The sequence below is a fragment of the Hemiscyllium ocellatum genome, chromosome 19 (assembly GCF_020745735.1).
Source record: "Hemiscyllium ocellatum isolate sHemOce1 chromosome 19, sHemOce1.pat.X.cur, whole genome shotgun sequence".
Lineage (NCBI taxonomy): Eukaryota > Metazoa > Chordata > Chondrichthyes > Orectolobiformes > Hemiscylliidae > Hemiscyllium > Hemiscyllium ocellatum.
In genome coordinates this window covers 44591878-44612413 of record NC_083419.1, presented here as the reverse complement: position 1 = coordinate 44612413, position 20536 = coordinate 44591878, and the positions used below count along the sequence as shown (strand labels likewise).

The 20536-nt window shown below is 39.6% G+C and overlaps 1 protein-coding gene across 1 annotated transcript in view; it reads left to right on the top strand.

Annotated features, from left to right (window-relative positions):
• The window catches only part of cacna1c (calcium channel, voltage-dependent, L type, alpha 1C subunit), a 1009638-nt gene that overhangs the window by 579707 nt on the left and 409395 nt on the right, over positions 1-20536 (top strand). Inside the window, exons 22-23 of the mRNA XM_060839877.1 lie at positions 2011-2117; positions 18758-18845. Coding sequence (XP_060695860.1) covers positions 2011-2117; positions 18758-18845 — 195 coding nt within the window. The remainder of the gene's footprint in view (positions 1-2010; positions 2118-18757; positions 18846-20536) is intronic.

Genomic DNA, 20536 nt, shown 5'->3' with positions numbered 1-20536 from the left:
GGTGAGGAGAGGATGGTTGTGGGAATACAAGAGCAGGTGTCAGGGCATGGTCTAGAAAGTGTAAAGGGTCTGGGTAGTTATAATTGGGTGTATATGTGCTTAGCATGGGATTAGTTAAATAGCTACTCAGGAGTAGGATGTTTTTGCGCTGTATAACTGTATGACTCTATGATTCTTGCATCCGTGCTGGAATTTCACAAACTACTTACATAATTTCTGTCTCCTGGCTTTGTTTTCCCCTTATGTAGCCTATGCATAGGACCCACTCATCATAGTTAAGAGAATTATTTTGACCCAGTTGAACAGTCTTTGACTCCAAGAACAAAATTAGTGCCTTCATTTCAGATTGGCAGCACTGAAACTTCTAATTTCTAAATATAAATACAGAAAGTGCTTGAGAAATTCAGCAGGTCTGGCCACATCTGTGGAGAGAGAAACAGACTTAACTTTGTGAGTCCATTGACTCTCTAATTCTTCTGTAACTAGTCTTGCCTTTCAGTAACCAATCCCCTTAAGTATTGCATGAAAAAAATAATAAAGCATGATTTATCTTATATTGAGAAGGAAGCTCATCCAAAAATGTTTGGCAGATTTGACATGCATGTGCAATTATAAAATAAATTGGAATTCTCATGGTGCAATGCAATATCAAGTTCAGTGAAGACAACATAATCAAAACCAAAAAGTTTTCTAGCTTAATCTGCAAAAAATAAATAGATTCTAGAAGTTAAGTTTCATGTAGGTTTAATTATTTTTTGAAGAATTTTTTTTAACTTATAGTTTAGCATGAGAAAGCTCTTGTATTGAAGCTCATTTGGGTATTTTTGTTTTGTGAACCTCAACTGGCCAGTTTCATTAGGATGGCCAATTTATGTCCAATGCTTACCAGTATGTGAGGGCTCTCAGGTCAGCATTTTCAAGTGCAAATTCCAAACATTTTCTGAATCTTGATAAATTTCTTAGCCTTTCAGTGCTTAAAAAAAATACTTCCAGAATAGAAGAAAAGGCAGGCATTGGTGTAAGAACAAGTTACTTATGCCATTCAAAATGAGTTACATTTAGCAAATCAGAAGTAACATTGAAATTGCAACTGAGCAGGCACAGCCATATAAAGATTGTGGGTACAAGAGAAGGTAAGAGGCTCAGAATTCCATGGCGAGTAATGCACTTCTTGACTCCACATACCCTGTCGGCCATCTACAAGCACAAGTGAGGAGTATGATGCAATACTCTCCACTCACCTACATGAGTGTGGCTCAAACAACACTCAAGAAGCTCAGCACCATTCTGAGCTTGTATGGTTGTCATGTGATTTCCCACTTTACACTTTCCTTTCATTTACCATAGAAGCATAGTGTGTACCAATTTCAACATGCCCTTCAGCAACTTGCCAAGGTTCTTTCAACAGCACCTTTCAAACCTGAAACCTCTACCGCCTCGAACGACAAGCCCAGCAGTTGCGTGGGAACACCACAAACTCCACAAGTTTCCCTCAAAGCCCACATACGAACTTGACTTGGAACTATATCACAGTTCCTTCATTGTCAATTAATCAAAATTATGACGGATCCTTCCTAAAGGTACTGGAAGTATGTCTACATCACAGGAACTGCAACAATTCAAGAATGTGGATCATCACCACCTTCTCAAGAGTAATCAGAGATGGGTAATAAATTCTGACCTAGTGAGATCCACTCACATCTTTTAAATGAATACACGCAAAGAAAGAAATGTTGGTGTAAGATTATGTAGATATGGGAGAGCAGTCATTTGTGGAAAAGTCAATGTTTTGACAACTTATTTGCTTGGACATTTTCCAATTGATTTAAAGTCAAGCCAAAGATAAATCCCGGTGCATCAGTTTTCATGTGGAAATAATCCTTTGATTCGTATCTATTTAAATATATCAAAACTCAAAACAATGTTTTTACAGTCGTCAATGACTTTGTTTTAATTACATTTCATTCGAAAAATATCATTGTAGTCACATCTTTGTATCACTTTTCATAGATGACCGCCTATGGTGCATTCATTCACAAAGGCTCCTTCTGCAGGAATTATTTCAACATACTTGACCTGGTTGTGGTTAGCGTCTCTCTCATATCGTTTGGAATGGAGTGAGTTATAAAGTAGTTCTTTTTGTGTTTTTTAACTTAGTAAAAGTTTTCATATTGTGCCAGTGTAATTTACCAGAAAATTTGTATTGAGAAATATTAAGCAAGTTGGAACAGTTTAAACTTTATGGTGCCCCCAACCTACCTTATCTTATATCTGCTTTATATAATGTTTGAGTCATGTGTAATGGTTGAGATAGCATTTCAAAACAATAGCATTGGAAAGAAAAAAAGTATCAGTTCAACCTACAGTGACATCAACAAAATCAAAAGGGTAAAGTTACACTTCGATTATTTTAAAACAAATAATTTGTGGTTGAATTTGTTTTGGAAAGTTTGGGAAGATTGTACTCAAATATTGCAGATCCAATTAAGATTGTTTCTGAAAAGAACCTAAAACTTCAAACAGTCTAATAGCTGAAAATGTAATAATTCATTTTTCAATTTTCATCCAAATAATTTTATTTATCAATGTGAAAATCAGATCAAATGTTTTATACTTATGTTAAAATGTGCATGCAGTAATTGTTAAAATTAGATGTTACACAAAAGATCAATGGTGCCCAGGGATTTGCCACACCAAAGTATTAAAAATATTGAATCATTAATATACATATTTTGTTGTTACACATTTCCTAGGCATGCTAAAGGCTTTTCTAATCAAGAAGGCAAAGAGGACAACCAAGGAATTATGCATCAATTAGCACAACATAAGGTGTTGGATAGTAACATAGAAACACTCAATATAGGAGTAGGATCAGGTCATTTGCTTCAGGCCTGCCCCATCATTCAGTATTACCTAAGCTTCCCTTGATCTTTTAGTCCTAAGAACTGTATCTACATCTTTCATGAAAGTCTCTAATATTTTTGCTTCAATGGTTTCCTGTGGCAGACAATTCCACAGATTCACCACTCCCTGGGTGAAGAAATTTCTCCTTATCTTTTATCCTAAAATGCTTATTCCTTATCCGTAAACTGTCACCCCTGATGCTTGACTTCCTGGTCACTGAAAACATCCTTCCTGCATCTATCCTGTCTAATCCTGCTAGAATTGTTTGGGTTTCTATGAGACTCCCCCTCATTCTTTCAGACTGATCCAGTCTTTCCCTGTACCACAGTCCCATCAGCCGAGGAATCAGTCTAGTAAATGGTATTTGCACTCCCTCCATAGCCACCACCTCTTTCCTCAGGTAACAAGACCAAAACTGCACACAGTACTCCAGGCGTATTCTTTGTATAATTGCAGCAAGACTTCTCTGTTCCTGTACTCTAATCCTCTCGCTATGTTGGCCAATATACCATTTGCTTCTTCACCACCTGCTGCACCTGCAGTGACTGCATGAAGTGGCTCCAAGTCTTATTGCACTGCCTTCTTTCCAAATTTGCCATCACTCAGATAATAATCTCCCTGCCTATTTTTGTTATCAAAGTGGATAATCTCACATTTCTCCACATTATGTTACACCTGTCATGTATTTACCTATTTAATTAACCTTTCCAAATGACTTTAAAGCTTCTCTGCATCATTCTCACACATATACCCCTACCCAGCTTTGTATCATCTGCAAACAAGAAGATGTGACATGTGGTTTCCTCATCTAAATCATTAATGTATATTGTGAATGGCTGAGGGTCCAAGCACTGATCTCTGTAGTCACTGACTGCCGCTCAGAAAAAGACTTATTTATTTTTATTATGTTTCCTGCTTGCAAGGCAGTTCTCAATCCATTATTCTGGGTAATTATTAAAATTTGACATTAAAGGTGCGATGAAGGAACATCTTGAAAATTTTCAGCTTATCAAAGAAAGCCAACATGCATTTATAAGGGACAGCGGGTCCTCACAAGTGTGACCAAATTTTTTGATGATATACTGACAGCAGAAACCAGAAAAATGTGTATGATTATTATTTATATAGACATGTAGAAGGCGTTTGGTCAAATCTCTCATAACAGACTATGGACTTAATCATCGGTATAGCTTGAGTTGTGGTGAAATGTGTGCAGAATTAGGTGATGAATGCAGCAAAGTCCATCTCAACACTGGAAGCAACTTGCACGATCTTTCACGCTTTTCACACACTCCATGATGAGATTCTAGTTAGCAGTGGCTAGTTGCCAATTGACTGTGACTATTGCTTTTTAAATACTCGTTAACAGCCCAACTTACTTAATTAATATTTAGCTTCCCATCCTACCAAAGCTGCTAATCAAGCTGGCCATCAGGGGCACTCAATAAGGAAACCAGAATGAGCAGTTGGCAGCTTGCAGCTTGTTCTGAATGATCTCTCTGTTGGAAACTGAGCACCATCATGTCAGGGCATATTCCACAGTCACCTGCCACATGCATCCCATGTCTGTGGAAATTGACATCTGATATGTGTCAGCCTCTAAGAACCCGCAAAGCACGTTTTCAGTCCATTTACAGAATGCTTCTGCACTTCAGTAATGCACCTTGGGCTGCAACCTTGATTATCATTGTAATGCTACAGCAAGGACATTGTGCACTCAGAAACATGTACCCAGCTCATTGACTTGACAAAGTTGCATCCCCTGGCCCTTTACTTGCTCTTCTGGCATTCACTCACTCTGAGCATACCGGATGCAAACAGCACCCTGTTTGTATTGCCTTGTCTTGCCTTTTGAGTTTTCCATGCTTAGCCATAGATATCAAGCTCAATACTACTGCCTTATCGTGTTATTTTGCAAAGACACAAAGCCAGGAAAATTGTCTTAGTTGTCCTCGGTCAAGGACTACTCAGAGGGTCCCAGCAGTATCAAGGACAGCTTGCAATATCAGTCCAGATTGTGCTCAGCAATGAGTTTCAGGATCCTCTCTTCATAAGGAGTGAGGAACTGAAGGAGGGCCAGCACATCAACTGTCAGTTTTTCTTTGCGTCATTATGGTCTTTATGAAAGAGCAGCAGGTTTTACTGGAGATTAAAGTAGGTGGCTCAGCTATTTCTGGGAGAAAGTGAGGACTGTAGATGCTGGAGATCAGAGTCAAAAAGTGTGGTGTTGGAAAAGCAAAGCAGGTCAGGTAGCATCCGAGGAGCGGGTGAGTTGACTTTTTGGGCATAAGCCCTACATCTGCAATTTTGGGGTGGGGGGTACCCAAAGGAACTGAGAGATAAATTGGGTGGGGGGGAGGGGGGTAGCAGATGAACTACATGAACGGGTAGGCACGGTGGCACAGTGGTTTGTGGGCGGCAAGGTGGCACAGTGGTTAGCACTGCTGCCTCACAGTGCCTGAGACCCGGGTTCAAGTCCCGACTCAGGCGATTGACTGTGTGGAGTTTGCACGTTGTCCCCTTGTCTGCGTGGGTTTCCTCCGGGTGCTCCGGTTTCCTCCCACAGTCCAAAGATGTGCGGGTCAGGTGAATTGGCCATGCTAAATTGCCCGTAGTGTTAGGTAAGGGGTAAACGTAGGGGTACGGGTGGGTTGCGCTTCGGCGGGTCGGTGTGGACTTGTTGGGCCGAAGGGCCTGTTTCCACACTGTAAGTAATCTAAATCTAAGTAATCTAGGCAATGTAGAAGGCTTGCAGGGTTCATGGTACTAGGGCAAGTGAGAGAGAATTGGAAAGATGTTGCAGGCAACAGTGAGAGTAGTGAGGCACAAACTGTGGTGAGAGATAGGTAAAGTAGTCATAATAGAGTGAGGCATCAAAGAGAAGAGGATAGAACTTACCCTAGCAGAGTGGAGAAGAGCACTGACCTTCTTCCTACTGTGCTAGGACTGGTCTAACTAAGGTGGCAACCTCAGACAGAGCAGGCATGGTCTGGTCTTCTCCCTCCACTGGCCCTGGGAGAAGCAGAAATCCTTTTTTGGCATCACCCTATCAAGCAGGACCTCCAGCACAGGACCTTGTCTGCAAAGCAGGGTGCCTATTCACCCCTGTTGTCATATTTGGGACAAACGTCAAGAGTTGTTCAACGTATTTCTGGACTGACAGTGCTTGCTGGGTGTACAACAATCGTTTAATGAAAGCACAGGTATAAAGGATGTTGCTGACTTTCAGGATATCCAGTAAAGGTATGGTAAGATAGTGTAGAAATTGGACACGAGGGATATCATATAATAATTAATGAGGAGTGTTTGACAGTATTATGCTGCTCACCTCTTTATGTATGTGTTGTGTATCTACGCTATTGTGTGCTCACTTGGGCTTGCAGTATTCGCCACTGTTGGGACATTTCAGGATTTGCACCACCATCACCATATTTAAAGCCCAGCTGTGCACCGAGTCAATCCAAGTCAATTGTGAAGAGCAGTTCCCACACTTCATGGTGGAGGGGAATGAAAAAGAAAAGCTTCTGAGAGCACATAGGCGGTCACTCTTAGTGACTCTTAACTCAAAATAGAAACTCACATTCTTAAGATTAGATTAGATTCCCTACAGTATGGAAACAGGCTCTTTGGCCCAACAAGTCCACACCAACCCTCCAAAGAGTAACCCACCCAGACCCATTCCTCTAATGTACCTATTTCCCTAATGCACTGTGGGCAATTTAGCACAGCAATTCACCTGACCTGCACATCTTAAATATATTTCAATTTTGCATAATCACTGTCTGATCAACTGCCAAAGTAAATACAGCTAAAGAACCAAGCTGCCATATTTGCAAGCAATGCATTCCATACTTACTGTGCGAAAACATTTTTTAATACAAGTTGAACAATCACTTATTTGCTTTTGTACTCTGTCCCTATCACTAAAGTCAAAGATACTATTGTGTCCTCTTTGTTAATTGTTCTCTCCATCTGTCTTGCCACCTTCAATGACTTGTCTACATATACACCCAGAAATCTCTGCTCCTGAACCCCCTTTGGTATTGTACCCCTTATTTTGTATTATTTTTCAATGCTCTTCCTACCAAAGTGCATCATCTCACACTTCTCTGCAATGACCCTCATCTGCCACCAATCTGCCCAGTCCATCAACTTGTCAATTTCCTTTGGAGTTCTGCACTATACTCAGCACAGTTTACAATTCTTCCAAGTTTCATGTAATCTGGAAACTTTGAAATTGTCCCCTGTACATCAAGATCTAGATCATTCATATCTATCAAGCAAGGACCCCAATATCTAGGGAACTCCTCTACGAGCCTTGTTCCTTTGATCGTTATTCTGTCTACTATCAATCAACCAATCAGCTTTGCTACCATGACTTAATAACTTTCCTGTGTGGCACTATATCAAACACCTTCTGAAACTCCAATTATACCGCATCAAAATTGTGAACCATTATGTTATCTCTTCAAAAACTTCCACCAAGTTAGTTAAACACAATTTCACCTTTAAAAATCCATTTTGAATCTTCTAAATCTGCCCATCTTTTCCCATGTGAATATTAATTCTCTCCCAAATAATTGTTTCTAGATCTCATCTCACATTCACTTACCTCATAAACCAATAACTACACTACCTCCAACTAATTACCTTCCTCAGGCCCTGATCTGAAACCCCAAATTCACCAGCTCTGGACCCAAACCCCATTTTACCCTCCAAGAGCTAACCATTCCCCCTCCCTTGCCTCTCTTCAAATTGACCCTCCTCACCTGCCCAAGACCTAATTCTTCTTCATCCCCAACACCTGACCTACTTCACCCACTCCAGAGCTATCCACGCTTCACTCGTTTCAGACAGGACAGAATTTTCCCTTTTTCTGCACCTGATACTTGACCATGCCACCACTCCTGCCCATCCAAAAGTACCAAAACCCCTTCCCCCAGTTTAAACCCAACTCCACTTCCCCCCTCCAGACTCATTCCCTTTTCCCCTGTCTCAAACGTCCCCCCTCATTCCCTAAACTCAATCCTCACCCTCCTCTGCCCTGCTGGACCTAATTTCTCCTGCCCACTGTGACTGACACTAAATACTACATGATAGGCTGTCATCTTGTTTTCTGATATTCTGGCATGCTAGCTTCCCTGGCACCCCATCTCATCCACTTTTCAGTGGCACTTTATATTTTTAGAAGACGATCACTTTAGAAGACACACATCAACATGTTCTATTTATAAACTGTACTGTTATATTCTCAAAGAATATTAGCAAATTTGTCAAACATGATTTCCCTTTCACAAAACTATGTTAAGTCTTTGATTGTGTTAGGCTTTTCTTTAATCATGAACACTCCGATTTTCCCAATGACAGATGCTCGGCTAACTGGCCTATAGTTTCCTGCTTTCTGTATCTCTCCTTTCTAGAACAAGATAATCATATTAATGTTTTCCAATGAACTGGAACCTTCCTGCAATCCAGTGAGGTCTGTAATATTTCAATGAATGCCTCCACTATCTTCGCAGCCACTTCCTTTGAAAACCATCAGGTCCGGTGACTTGTCTGTATTTAGTCCCATTAGTTTGTTAAGCACTTTGTCCCTCAAGATAGACAATGTTTGAAGACCTTCCCTCTCATTAGCATCTTGCTTATCTGTTACAAAGAAGTCATAGAATCCCAACGGTGTGGACATAGACCATTCGGCCCATTAAGTCCCCATCAGCTCTTGGAAGGCCCACCCCATCCCCATAAGCCTGCATTATACATGGCTAATCCACATAGCTAACACATCCCTGGACATTAAGGGCAGTTTAGCATGGCCAACCAACCAAACTGCACATCTTTGAACTGTGGGAGGAAACCAGAGCACCTGGAGGAAACCCACACAGACGAGGGGAGAACATGCAAATTTCATTCAGACAGTTGCCCAAAGGTGGAATCAAACCAGGGTCCCTGGTGCAATGAGGCAGTAGTGCTTACCATTGAGCCACTGTGCTGTCCCATTTGGGATACTTGTAGTTTTTTCCACAGTAAGGATGGATATATGCCTTAAATTAATTGGATGCTCTTCTTGATCATCTTTGTTAACCACTGACCACAATCCAATAGGGTGAAATGATCATTCCTTGTTTGCAAATTTGTTATTGCTCGAAAACTAAGTAGTCTCTATTTGTTTTACACATGGAGCATGTGAAAGAAGTCTGTCCACTTGTTTGTTCAGCGGCTTCGAAGAGAGTTTTTTATCTGTTCACCTGAAGATTTGAAAGCTTATTGATAGTGGACTTGAGGGGGAGTTTTTTTTCAACTAAGTGCTTGACATTTTTTATAAGATTTTAAGTGTTTAATGTTTTATCTTTTGTATACTTAGGATTAATGTCTGTGGGTAAAGAAGGATAGTTTCTTATGGTGCTATTAAGAGCTTCTTTTGAGGCTTAATGCCACTGAGGGCATTTTCATAGTTTTAGAAAGGTGGTTACGAAGCAGGATCAGTCAGATAGATGGGTGACTGTCAGGAAATGTAAGAAAGTAGTTCAGATGTGTCTTGTGGCTGTTCCTCTCTCAAACAGATATTCTGCTTTGGATATTATTGAACAGGATAGTCTCTCAGAGTGAAAAATAAGTGGCAGTCAGATCTTGGTCTCTGAGAATGAATCTTAAGGTAAGCTGGTCTTGTCAAGTATGAAACAATAATTGGTCTTGTCAGGAGCACAGACAAAAGATTCTGTGGCCAGGAGCATTAATCTAGAATAGTATTTTGCCTTTCTGGTGCCAGGGTTAAGAATGTCTCAAAATGGTTGAAGCATATAGTCAAAGGTGAGAGTGAGAAGCTGGAAACTGTTGTACACATTGGTAGGAATGACATAGTTAGGGAAAGGGTTAAGGCTTTGTAGAGTGAATATAAGAGACTAGGTAAAAGCTTAAAAGGCAGAACCTGAGAGGTAGTAATCTCTGGTTTACTCCCAGCCTCATGTCCTAATGAGAGTAGGATTTAAAAAAAGGCTGATAAATCAATGGCTGAAGAAATTGTGCAATGCGCAAGGGTTCAGATTTTGGATCATTGGGATCTCTTCCAGGGCAGAAAAGTCATAATCAAAAGGGATGAGCTTCATCTGAAATGGAAAGAGACCAATATCCTGACGGGAGTTTTGTTAGTTCTACTTCAGGAGCCTGTAAACTAATAGAGGGGATGGGGATTGGGAGGGTGCAGTTCCTAAATAGCAGTTAAAATAAGTAGATGAGGATGGTTCTGAATCAGAAAAAAGCAAGTTAATTAGAACAGATAGGCAAGAGCAAGTCAAAAAACAAGGTAACTCTAAAAAATTAAACTGCTGATGAATTCAGGACATGCATCGAAACATAGGAGTGGGATGTTATAAATATTATAGAAATTTGACTAAGGGAAGGATAGGGCTGGCAGCTCAATGTTTCAGGCTTTAGATGCTAGAGGAAGGGTGGAAAGGAGGCAAGAGAAGACGGGGAGTGGCATTTTTTGATTAAGGGAATCATTACTACTGTAATTATAGAGGATATTTCTGAGGGATCATCAAGTGAAACTGTATGGGTAGAAAGAAGAAAGTGATGATCACCTTCATGGGATTGTACTATAGCACCCAATAGCCAGAGAGAGGTTGAGGAGCAAAAATGTAGAAAGATCTCAAATATCTGTTGTAGTAATGGAGGATTTTAATTTTTGAATCATTGACTGGGACTGCCATAGTGTTAAAGATTTGAATGGTGAGGAATTTATTAAATGTCTTCACAAAATTTTCTTGTGTAAATGCACCTATTAGAGAAAGAGCAAAGTTTGACCTTCTCTTCGGAAATAAAGCAGGTCAAGTGACTGTAGCATTAGTAGGGGAACACTTTGAGACTAGTGATCACAATTCCGTTAGTTTTAAAATATGGAAAAAGATAAGCCTTCCATAAAAGTCAAAGTTCTTAATTGAACTTTACTTAGATTAGATTACTTACAGTGTGGAAACAGGCTCAACAAGTCCACACCGACACACCGAAGCGCAACCCAACCAGACCCATTCCCCTACATTTACCCCTTCACCTAACACTACGGGCAATTTAGCATGGCCAATTTACCTAACTTGCACATTTTTGGACTGTGGGACGAAACTGGAGCACCTGGAGGAAACCCACGCAGACATGGGGAGAATGTGCAAACTCCACGCAGTCAGTCACCTGAGGCAGGAATTGAAGCCAGGTCTCTGGCGCTGTGAGGCAGCAGTGCTAACCACTGTGCCACCATGCCGCCCATTGTAGTAAGGCAAATTTTAGTATTATGAGACAAGAACTTTCAAAAGTTGATTGGAGTAGACTGTTCGCAGGTAAAGGGACAACTGATAAGTGGGAGGTTTTCAAATGTGTGATAACAAGAGTTCAGAGGCATTAAGTTCCTGGAAGAGTGAAAGGTAAAGCTGGTAAGAATAGGGAACAATGGATAAATAAAATATTGAGGCTCTAGTCAAGAAGAAAAGAAATCTTATTAGATATTGACAATGGGGATCATATAAATCTGTTGAAGAGTATAAAGTGTGTAGGGACATTATTAAGAGGGGAATCAGGTGAGCAAAGAGGGAATATGAGATAGCCTTGGCAGATAGATTAAGGATAATCCAAAGAAATTCTACAAGTACATTAAGAGCAACTAGAGAGAGAATGCAATCCTTTAAAGATCAATAAGGTCATCTATGTGTTGAACCTCAAGATCTGGGAGAGATACTAATTGAATATTTTGCATCAATCTTTACTGTAGAGGAATAAATGGAGGCTAGAGAACTTGGGGAAATAAATATTGATATTTTGAAAACAGTTCTCAGTTCAGAAGAGGATGTGCTGGAGGTCTTAGAAAACATAAAATTGGATAAATCTCCAGGACTTGATCAAATGTTTTCCAGGATGTTGTGGAAAGTTAGGGAAGAAATTGCAGGGCATCTAGCAGAAATATTTGTATCATTTAAACCACGGGTGAGGTGCCGGAGGACTGGAGAGTGGCTAATGTTCTGCCTTTATTTAAGAAAGTTTGTAAAGTGAAGACTGGGAACTATTGACCTGTGAGTCTGACATCAATGGTGGATAAGTTGTGAGAAATGATTCTGAAAGATAGGGATTTACATGCATTTGGACAGCCAAGAAATGATTACATATAGTCAGAATGGTTTTGTGCGAGGGGGGAATTATGTCTCACAAACTTGATTAAGTTTTTTGAGGAAGTAACCAAAAAGATTGATGAGGGCAATCTTGCCATATTTTCCCAACTAACTGATCGTTGTCCACATCATTCAAGGACTGGGAAAAATCATCCCTCTCAGTTAAAGTTGAAGTCCATGGAAATGATTGCAATTTAGGAATTTGGCTAAGTAAAAGGACTCAGCATGTAGGATTAATGGGCAGGTATTCTAATTGGCAGGATGTGACTAGTGGTGTCCTGTGGCACCTATGGGGAGGCTCAATTATAAACCATATTTATTAATGGCTTTGATAATGAAGCATAAAGCCACCTATGTAAATTTATCAATGATTCGAAATGGTCCAGATTTTCAGAAAAGGCATAAAATGGCAGTAATGCTGATAGATTAAGAGAATGGATAAAACCATGGCAAATGGGTTTCATTGTGTAATAATTTATTTTGGACTGAGAAACAATGAATATTATACATTTTAAATGGGCAGTAGCAAGAGACAGTGGAGGCCCAAAGAGAGTTGGGGTCCAAATACATAAATTATTGACATGTCATGAACAGGTACAGAAAATACATTTATATAAGGAATAAAATACAAGTGTGTAGGAATCATGTTTCAGGTGTATAACATGTCAGATTATACGTGAAGTATTGTCAGCAGTTTTGAGCATTCCATCTTATATATATTGTTTTTGGGAGTTAGTGTACTATGATTTTACCAGGATGATTCTGATCTTCAAGGTTTAAACTATGAGGAGAGATTGCACAAACCAGAATTATAATGCATAGGCATGATTTAATCACAGTTTTGAAATTGTTAAGGGGAAACAGGAAGATATAAAGCAACTATTTTCATGTTTGGGGAGTCTAGGATGAGGGGAATAATCTAACAGTTAGTGACAGACAATTCAGCAGTGAACTTAGCAAACACTTCTGTACTCAACAGGTGAAAGAAGGTTGCAACACTCATTAAAATGATGATTGTTGCTAGATCAGTTGGTCATTTTAAAGCTTAGAGTTTTGCATTTTTGTTTTCAGAATGTGTTATAAGATTTGGACAAAAGGCAGGTAGGCTGTCCTCATTTAAAGTTATTGTTATATTCTTCAAAAATTGCAACTTTAGGTAAAATGCCAGTAGGCAAGGCCTACCTCTTTGCAACAAATGTTGTAGCCTCACATTCCACCAAGTTTGGTCAGAAATTGCAAATTTTCCACTGCTGTAATTCCAAGACACCTTAATGTATCCATTCGTTATTTTGAAAGGAGGACTTTGCTCCTTTTGGGAATTGCTAATTTAGGAGAGCATTCTGAAATATCTCAATTGGATTAAGCTTTTTTTCAATTGGATGTACATGACAACACAATTGTGAATGTACTCCTTGCACTTGCAGTTGTCTTTACTAGGTACTATTGACTACATTTGCTCACTATTTGACTTGCTAACATGTCAAAATTTATACGAGTTTGATCCACATCTGCAAAACAGCGCAATCTTAATCCATTCTTTTATGTCACCAAGTTCTGATAGACTCTGTGAAATCCTGATCTTCTGTTGGTAGTAAAAAAAAAGTTTCTCTTCCAAAATCTTGCACATCATCAAAGTCTGTCTGTGGAATCTGCAGTGATAGATCATCAAAACTGAGAGTTCATTAATATGATTTTGATTGATGTAACTTTCTGATTGTGGCTACATACTCAACTTTCTTTCATCTGCACATTCATTCCTAAGCTTTGAAGATGGTAATCTCCATTCTCTAACATTTTTCTCTGATGCCCTGCATTCTATAGATGTGTTTTGTTTGTTCTGTAATGTCAATGATTTTAAGTTTGAACAGGGCTGTGTATATACCATTCGTTGGTACCAACTTGCCAGGGAAAACTCATCTGCCATAGATTTGCAATTCCTTGATTCTCACCAAATTAATTCAGCTTGTCCCTCACCCCCTGTACCATCAATAGTTTCTAGTATTTTATTGAATCGCTAGCAGCACCCTCTGCTTCTTCATTTTGTACCCTCCCCTACAATTAAGTGTTCAGTTTAAGGCTTTTTCTTTATCCCAGGCCAGTCGTGTATCAGAAATCAGAAGAATTTATTTCTTCATGCATTAGTGCTGGTTCCACTGCTTTCTGTCACTTATATAAATGATTTGAATGTGAACACAGGAGGTACGGTTAGTAAGTTTGCAGATGACACCTTAATTGGAGGTGTAGTGGACAGCAAAGAAGGTTACTTCAGAGTACAATGGGATCTTGACCAGATGAGCCAAAGGGCCAAGGATTGGAGAGGGAGTTTAATTTAAAAAAATGTGAGGTGCTGCATTTTGGAAAGGCAAATCAGGGCAGGACATATACACTTAATGTTAAGGTCCTGGGGAGTGTTGCTGAACAAAGAGACCTTGGAGTGCAGGTTCATAGTTCCTTGAAAATGGAGTCACAGATAGACACAATAGTGAAGGTGGCATTTGGAATGCTTGCCATTATTGGTCAGTGCATTGAGTATAAGAGTTGGGAGGTCATGTTGCAGCTTTGGTTAGGCCACCATTGGAATACAACATGCAATTCTAGTCTCCCTGTTATAGGAAGGATGTTGTAAAACCTGAAAGGATTCAGAAAAGATTTACAAAGATTTTGCCAGGTTCGGAGGTTTGAGCTAAGGGGAAAGGCTGAATAGGCTTCCCCAGAGCATCAGAGACTGAGGGCTGACCACATAGAGGTTTATAAAATTAAAAGGGGCATGGATCGGGCAAATAAGGTCTTTTCCCTGGGATAGGGGAGTTCAAAACTAGAGGGCATAGGTTTAAGGTGAGAGGGGAAAGATTTAAAAGGAACCTAAGGGGCAACTGTTTCACACAGAGGGTGTTTCATGTATGGAATGAGCTGCCAGAGGATGTGGTGAAGATTGGTACAATTACAACATTTAAAAGGTATCTGGATGGGTATACGAATAGGAAGAGTTTAGGGGAAATATGGGCCAAATGCTGGCAAATGGGACTAAAATTACTTAGGATATCTGGTCGGCATGAATGAGTTGGACCGAAGGATCTGTTTCTGTGCTGTACATCTCTACGACTCTATGAATTCAATATCAAAGTTAACATAGAAGTCTATGGCCTGTTTGATTCAAAATTCAGAATCAAAGAATAGCCCAGACTGTCCTTAGTAGCAATGTCTAAATGGGATCATTGACAATATTAGTGTAGAGCAATGCATTTGTAATATACAACACAACCATACTAATTTCTTCAACCAATAATCTTGGTGTCACATATAGATGATGAAATTTATGTTGCACTGTTCATGATCTGCATTAAATGAAATGGCATTCAAAGATTCTAAGAGCAATATAGTATTTACCTCTGCCTGCTTATTAGGATCTGACACCAAAGATGAAGTCACAACATATTACTCCACTTCATTCAGTCATAAACTTTTCTTTTAAGTGGATTGGAAGGATACCCACCAATAATTAATGTGGTTATATAGATTGATAGCTAATGATATCGTGGACACCCAATTACTATTTTAAACAGAGGTGAAATAAACAGCATTTATTTGACAAATTAAAATGCATTTATTTCAATGCAAGGGGTGGGATAGGTAAGGCAGATGCACTCAGGGCATGGGTGGGAACATGGGACTGGGAAAACATCATGATACTACTTAGAGAGGATCGTCCTGGGCAATCACTTTGATCAGATTGTGCTATGGGTACCTCAATAGTTAGCAGGAAATTGAGGAGCAAATATGTGGGGTGATGTAAGTTTAATAGGGTTGTATTGGAAGGGGATTTTAACTTTCCAAACATGAACTGGAACTGTCATAATGTTAAGGCCTTGGATGGGTAAAAATTTGTTAGGCATGTTTATGAAAACTTTTTTGATTAATTTGTGCATGGCTCTACTAGAGAAAGGGCAAAACTCAACTTCCTCTTGAGCAATAAGGCAGACCAGTGGCAGAAATGTTAGTGGGGGAGCACTTTGGGACCAATGACTATAATTCTATTTGTTTTAAAATACTTATGGAATAGGATCAGCCTGGTGACAAGTTAAAGGTCTAAATTGGAGGCGAGGCCAATTTTGATGATGTTAGACAGGAACTTTGAATTGGGGTGGCTGTTTGCAGATAACGGGATGACTGGCAAGTGGGTGGCTTTCAAAAGCGCGATATTGAGATTTAGGGCCAGCATATCCCTGATTGTGAGAAAGGCAAGGCAGGAAGGAGGAGGGAACATGAGATGAGTAGAGGTGCTGAGGCTCTGGTCAGTGAAAAGAAGGCATATGTCAACTACAGGCAACTGGAATCAAATGAATTCTTTGAGCCTTTGAGGAGTATAACATGTGTAGGAGTGCACTTAAGAGGGAAATCAGGAGAGCAAAAAGGAGTTATGGGGTAACTTTAGATAAAGTAAAGGAGAATCAAAAGAGATTCTATAAGTATATTAATGGCAAAAGAGTAACTGGGGAGAGAATAGGGTCCCTTGAAGATCAGCGAGGCCATCTATATGTGAGACCACAGGAGATGGGTAAGATCCTAAATGCATACTTTGCATAAGTATTTACTGTGGAGAAAGACATAGAAGCTAGGGAACTCGGGGAAATAAATAGTGATGTCATAAAAAGAGTCCAGATTACAAGGGAGGTGCTGGAGATCATACAATGAATAAAGTTAGATAAATCTCTTGTATAGGGAGAGGCTGAATAGGCTAAGGCTTTTTTTCCCTGGAGCGTCAAAGCTGAAGAGATGTAAAAAATGATGAGGGGCATGAATAGGATGAATAGGCAAGGTCTTTTTCCGAGGGCAGGGGCGTCTAAAACTCGAGGGCCTAGGTTTAATGTAATGCTGGCAATTCGGACTAGGTCAGATTGAGAGTCAGACCAAGAGTACTGTTCCCATGCTGTATGACTCGGTGAATCTATGAGTCTAAGTGTATACCAGAAAATTGTGAGAATCTAAGGAAGAAATTGTGGGACCCCCCCCCCCCAACAAACATTTGTATCATCGATAGCCATGACTGAAGTGTTGGAAGACTGGAGGGTGGCTAAGGTTGTACCATTATTTGAGAAAGATTGCAAGAAAAAGCCAAGGAACTATAGACTCATGAGCCTGACATCAGTGATGGGTAAGTTGTTGGAGGGGATTCTGACAGAACAGGTCCACATGCATTTAGAAAGGCAAGGATTGATTAGTGATAGTCAGCATGGCTTTGTGTATGAGAAATTGTGTCTCACAAACTTGACTGGGTTTTTTGAAGAGGTGACCAAGAAGACAGATGAATGCAAAGTGGTCGACATTTTCTTATGGACTTTGGCAAGGCCGTTAACAAAGTTCTGCATGGTGTACTGATTAGTAAGTTAGATCAAATGGAATCCAGAGAGAGCTAGCCAATTGGTGGTAGAGGGTTGCTGTTCAGACGGGAGGCCTGTGACCCATGGTGTGCAGCAAGGATCGCTGCTAGTTCCACTGTTGTTCATCATTTATATAAGTGACTTGGATGAGAATGTAGGAGGTATGGTTAGTAAGTTTATGATGATATGAAAATTGGTGGTATAGTGAACAGTGAAGAAGGTTATCTAAGAGTACAATGGGATTTTAACTGAGCTGGGCCAATAGGCCAAGAAATGGCAGATGGATTTGAATTTAAATAAATGTGACATGTTACATTTTGATAAGACAAACCAGGGCAGAACTTACACAGTTAATGGCAGAGTCCTGAGCAGAGTTGTAGAACAGAGACACCTCTGGGTGCAGGTACATAATTCCTTGCAAGTGGCGGAAGTGGCATCACCGGTAGACAGGATGATGAAGAGGGCTTTTGGCATGCTGACCTTCATTAGTCAGAACATTGAGTAAGGAGCTTGGATGTCATTACAGTTTTACAAGACATTTCTAACATATTTGGAGTACTGAGTTCAATTTTGATCGCCCTGCCATAGGAAGGATGTCATTAAATTGGAAAGGATGCAAAAAAGATTAAGAAGGATGTTCCCAAGATTGGACAGTTTGTATTATAAAGACAGGCAGGCTAGATTGAGACTTTTTCCTTGGAGCATAGGAGATTGTAAGGTGACCTTATAGAGATTTATAAAATTATGAGGGGCATAGCTAAGGTGAATAGTCAAGGTGTTTTCCCCAAGGTAGGGGAGTCTAGAACCAGAAAGCAGAGGTTTAAAGTGAAATGGGAAAGATTTAAAAGGGACCTGAGGGATAACGTTTCCACTCAGAGGGTGGTGCATATACAGAACAAGCTACCAGAGGAATTGGTAAAGGTGAGTACAATGAAAACATTTAAAAGACACTTGGACAGGTACATGGATAGGAAAGACTTAGAGAGATGTGGGCCAAAAGCAAGAAATTGTAAAAAGTTGAGTTTGGGAAACCTGGTCGGCATGGCTGTGGGGTCTGTTCACATGCTGTATGACTTTATGATTCTAGTAGCAATGTCCTGCTACCTGTCGTTGCGTTCCTGCCACAAATCATTGCATTCCTGCTGGTTGGCCAGTTCTACTTTCAGCCTTGTGCTGATTTCAATTGAGAACTTGATTCAAACTACACGATTGAGGACCTGGAGTTTAAAGCTGCAATGAAACCCTACCATCCACAATTAATATTGGTATCAATAAATGGAAAATAGTTTCATTCCTTGATAAATATAATTTCTCTTTTTGCAGCTCCAGCGCAATAGCAGTAGTAAAGATTCTAAGAGTGCTGCGAGTATTAAGACCTTTGAGAGCCATTAACAGAGCAAAGGGATTGAAGGTAATTGATCTCTGCATAAAATGATTGTTAAATAAATTCTGAGTACAGATGTGGGAATGTATAGGAGTGTCATTTTTACTCATGCTTGAGACATGTTCTGATGGTCCAACTGGACAAGTCAGCTTCTAGAATGAAATCTGGCTTGATAGGTCATTTTTCTTTTAGTTACTGTGGTGATCAATCTCTGAACCGCAGTTACATTATTTCATAGGGTACATAGGCTACCCTATAACAGAACAAGAAAATGATCACACAAAAAGTGATCAAAATATGCAACACACTCAGAAAAATCTTAAAGCACACAAAGACAAACTTTCAACCTATTTCCTAACACTATCTGTGGACAAGGTACCCCATCTCTCTACTCCTTAAGCTGCTACTTAACTGACTCCTGATAGTTTTTCTGCGTAGATTATGGAGACAATTCGCTGAGTGTTTACCAAATCTGCCATATGAATCTTCAATAACTTTGAGACCTTACATTTTCTCAGTTCCAATATCCTGTAGGTTTCTAATCAAGCTTTCGTACTAGGAAGTTTCACAAGCTAAATTTTTCTACAGAGGTGACAGTATTTTCCCTGAATTGACCAACTGTAAGGAGACAAAACTAAACTTGTCTCTAATTTCATACAGGCTTCCTCTGAATTGGCCTATAATTTTTACTTTCTGGGTTTTCAAAGTAAAATTAATCCTTGACTATTCTGTACTGAAAACAAGCCAATGACCTTCTATGTTTATTCTATTTGCTCTAAACCTCACACTGTAATAATCTTATTCTACGAACACTACCGGAGCTTGCAGTCATTTGCTCTGACACATTCTGAATCGGGTCACTATAGCAGAAGGATTCTCTGACTTTGTTTTTCCTTAAAATCACATCATAAAACTCACCCATACCCATATGCTATTATTTTGAAGTACAGCTTGTAAAATGACATTTCTTTACGCTGTAAAGCCCAATCAGAGATTGTGTAATTGCTTTATGAACTACTTGCATAATCGAGCTTCCAATCACTTCTGAGGTTCCTTTCAAGTCACATATCACCCTGACTTGTATTTATATAATTGTTGCTGAGCAAATATCCTGGAACTTTTCCTAAAAGGAGAGTGTACCTTAGTGCACCAAGTCACTGAAAGCTGCTTCCTAACTTTTTCTCAAAAGTAAGTGTTACAATTCCTGTAAAGACTGGTATGTTTTTAAAAGAAAGTAATTCCAACAATTCTCATAGAAATAACCAAAGGACAGGATTTCAACTTTTAAACTTTTCACGCAACAAATAAAGTTCAGCAAAGATCAATTTTTAGTTACCAAGCATCTGATAAATCAGATTAAAACAAAAAAGAGAAGTTTTGAATTAACTAATTAATATAACCAAAATATAATTTACAGAATGCTTTCACTCTGAGCCACATTTCTGGCAAAGAAGAAGCATTAAAGTGACCATCTCAAAATCTTAGCTGTCCAGCTCATCACACCCTGCCATGTCAGGTTAAAATTTTCAGTATCATTCAGTAATAGTTCTACCTTCCCTGAGTTCTCTAGATCCAATTATCACTGGTATAGCTCAGCTTGTCATACCCCTGTCTCCCGTTAGTCACAACGGTCCCAACAATCCAGAATTCTAGACACTCCTTCATTCAGTCCATTTAAATAATTCAAGTGGCTCTGGTAAAAGTGCTTCCCTCATGGA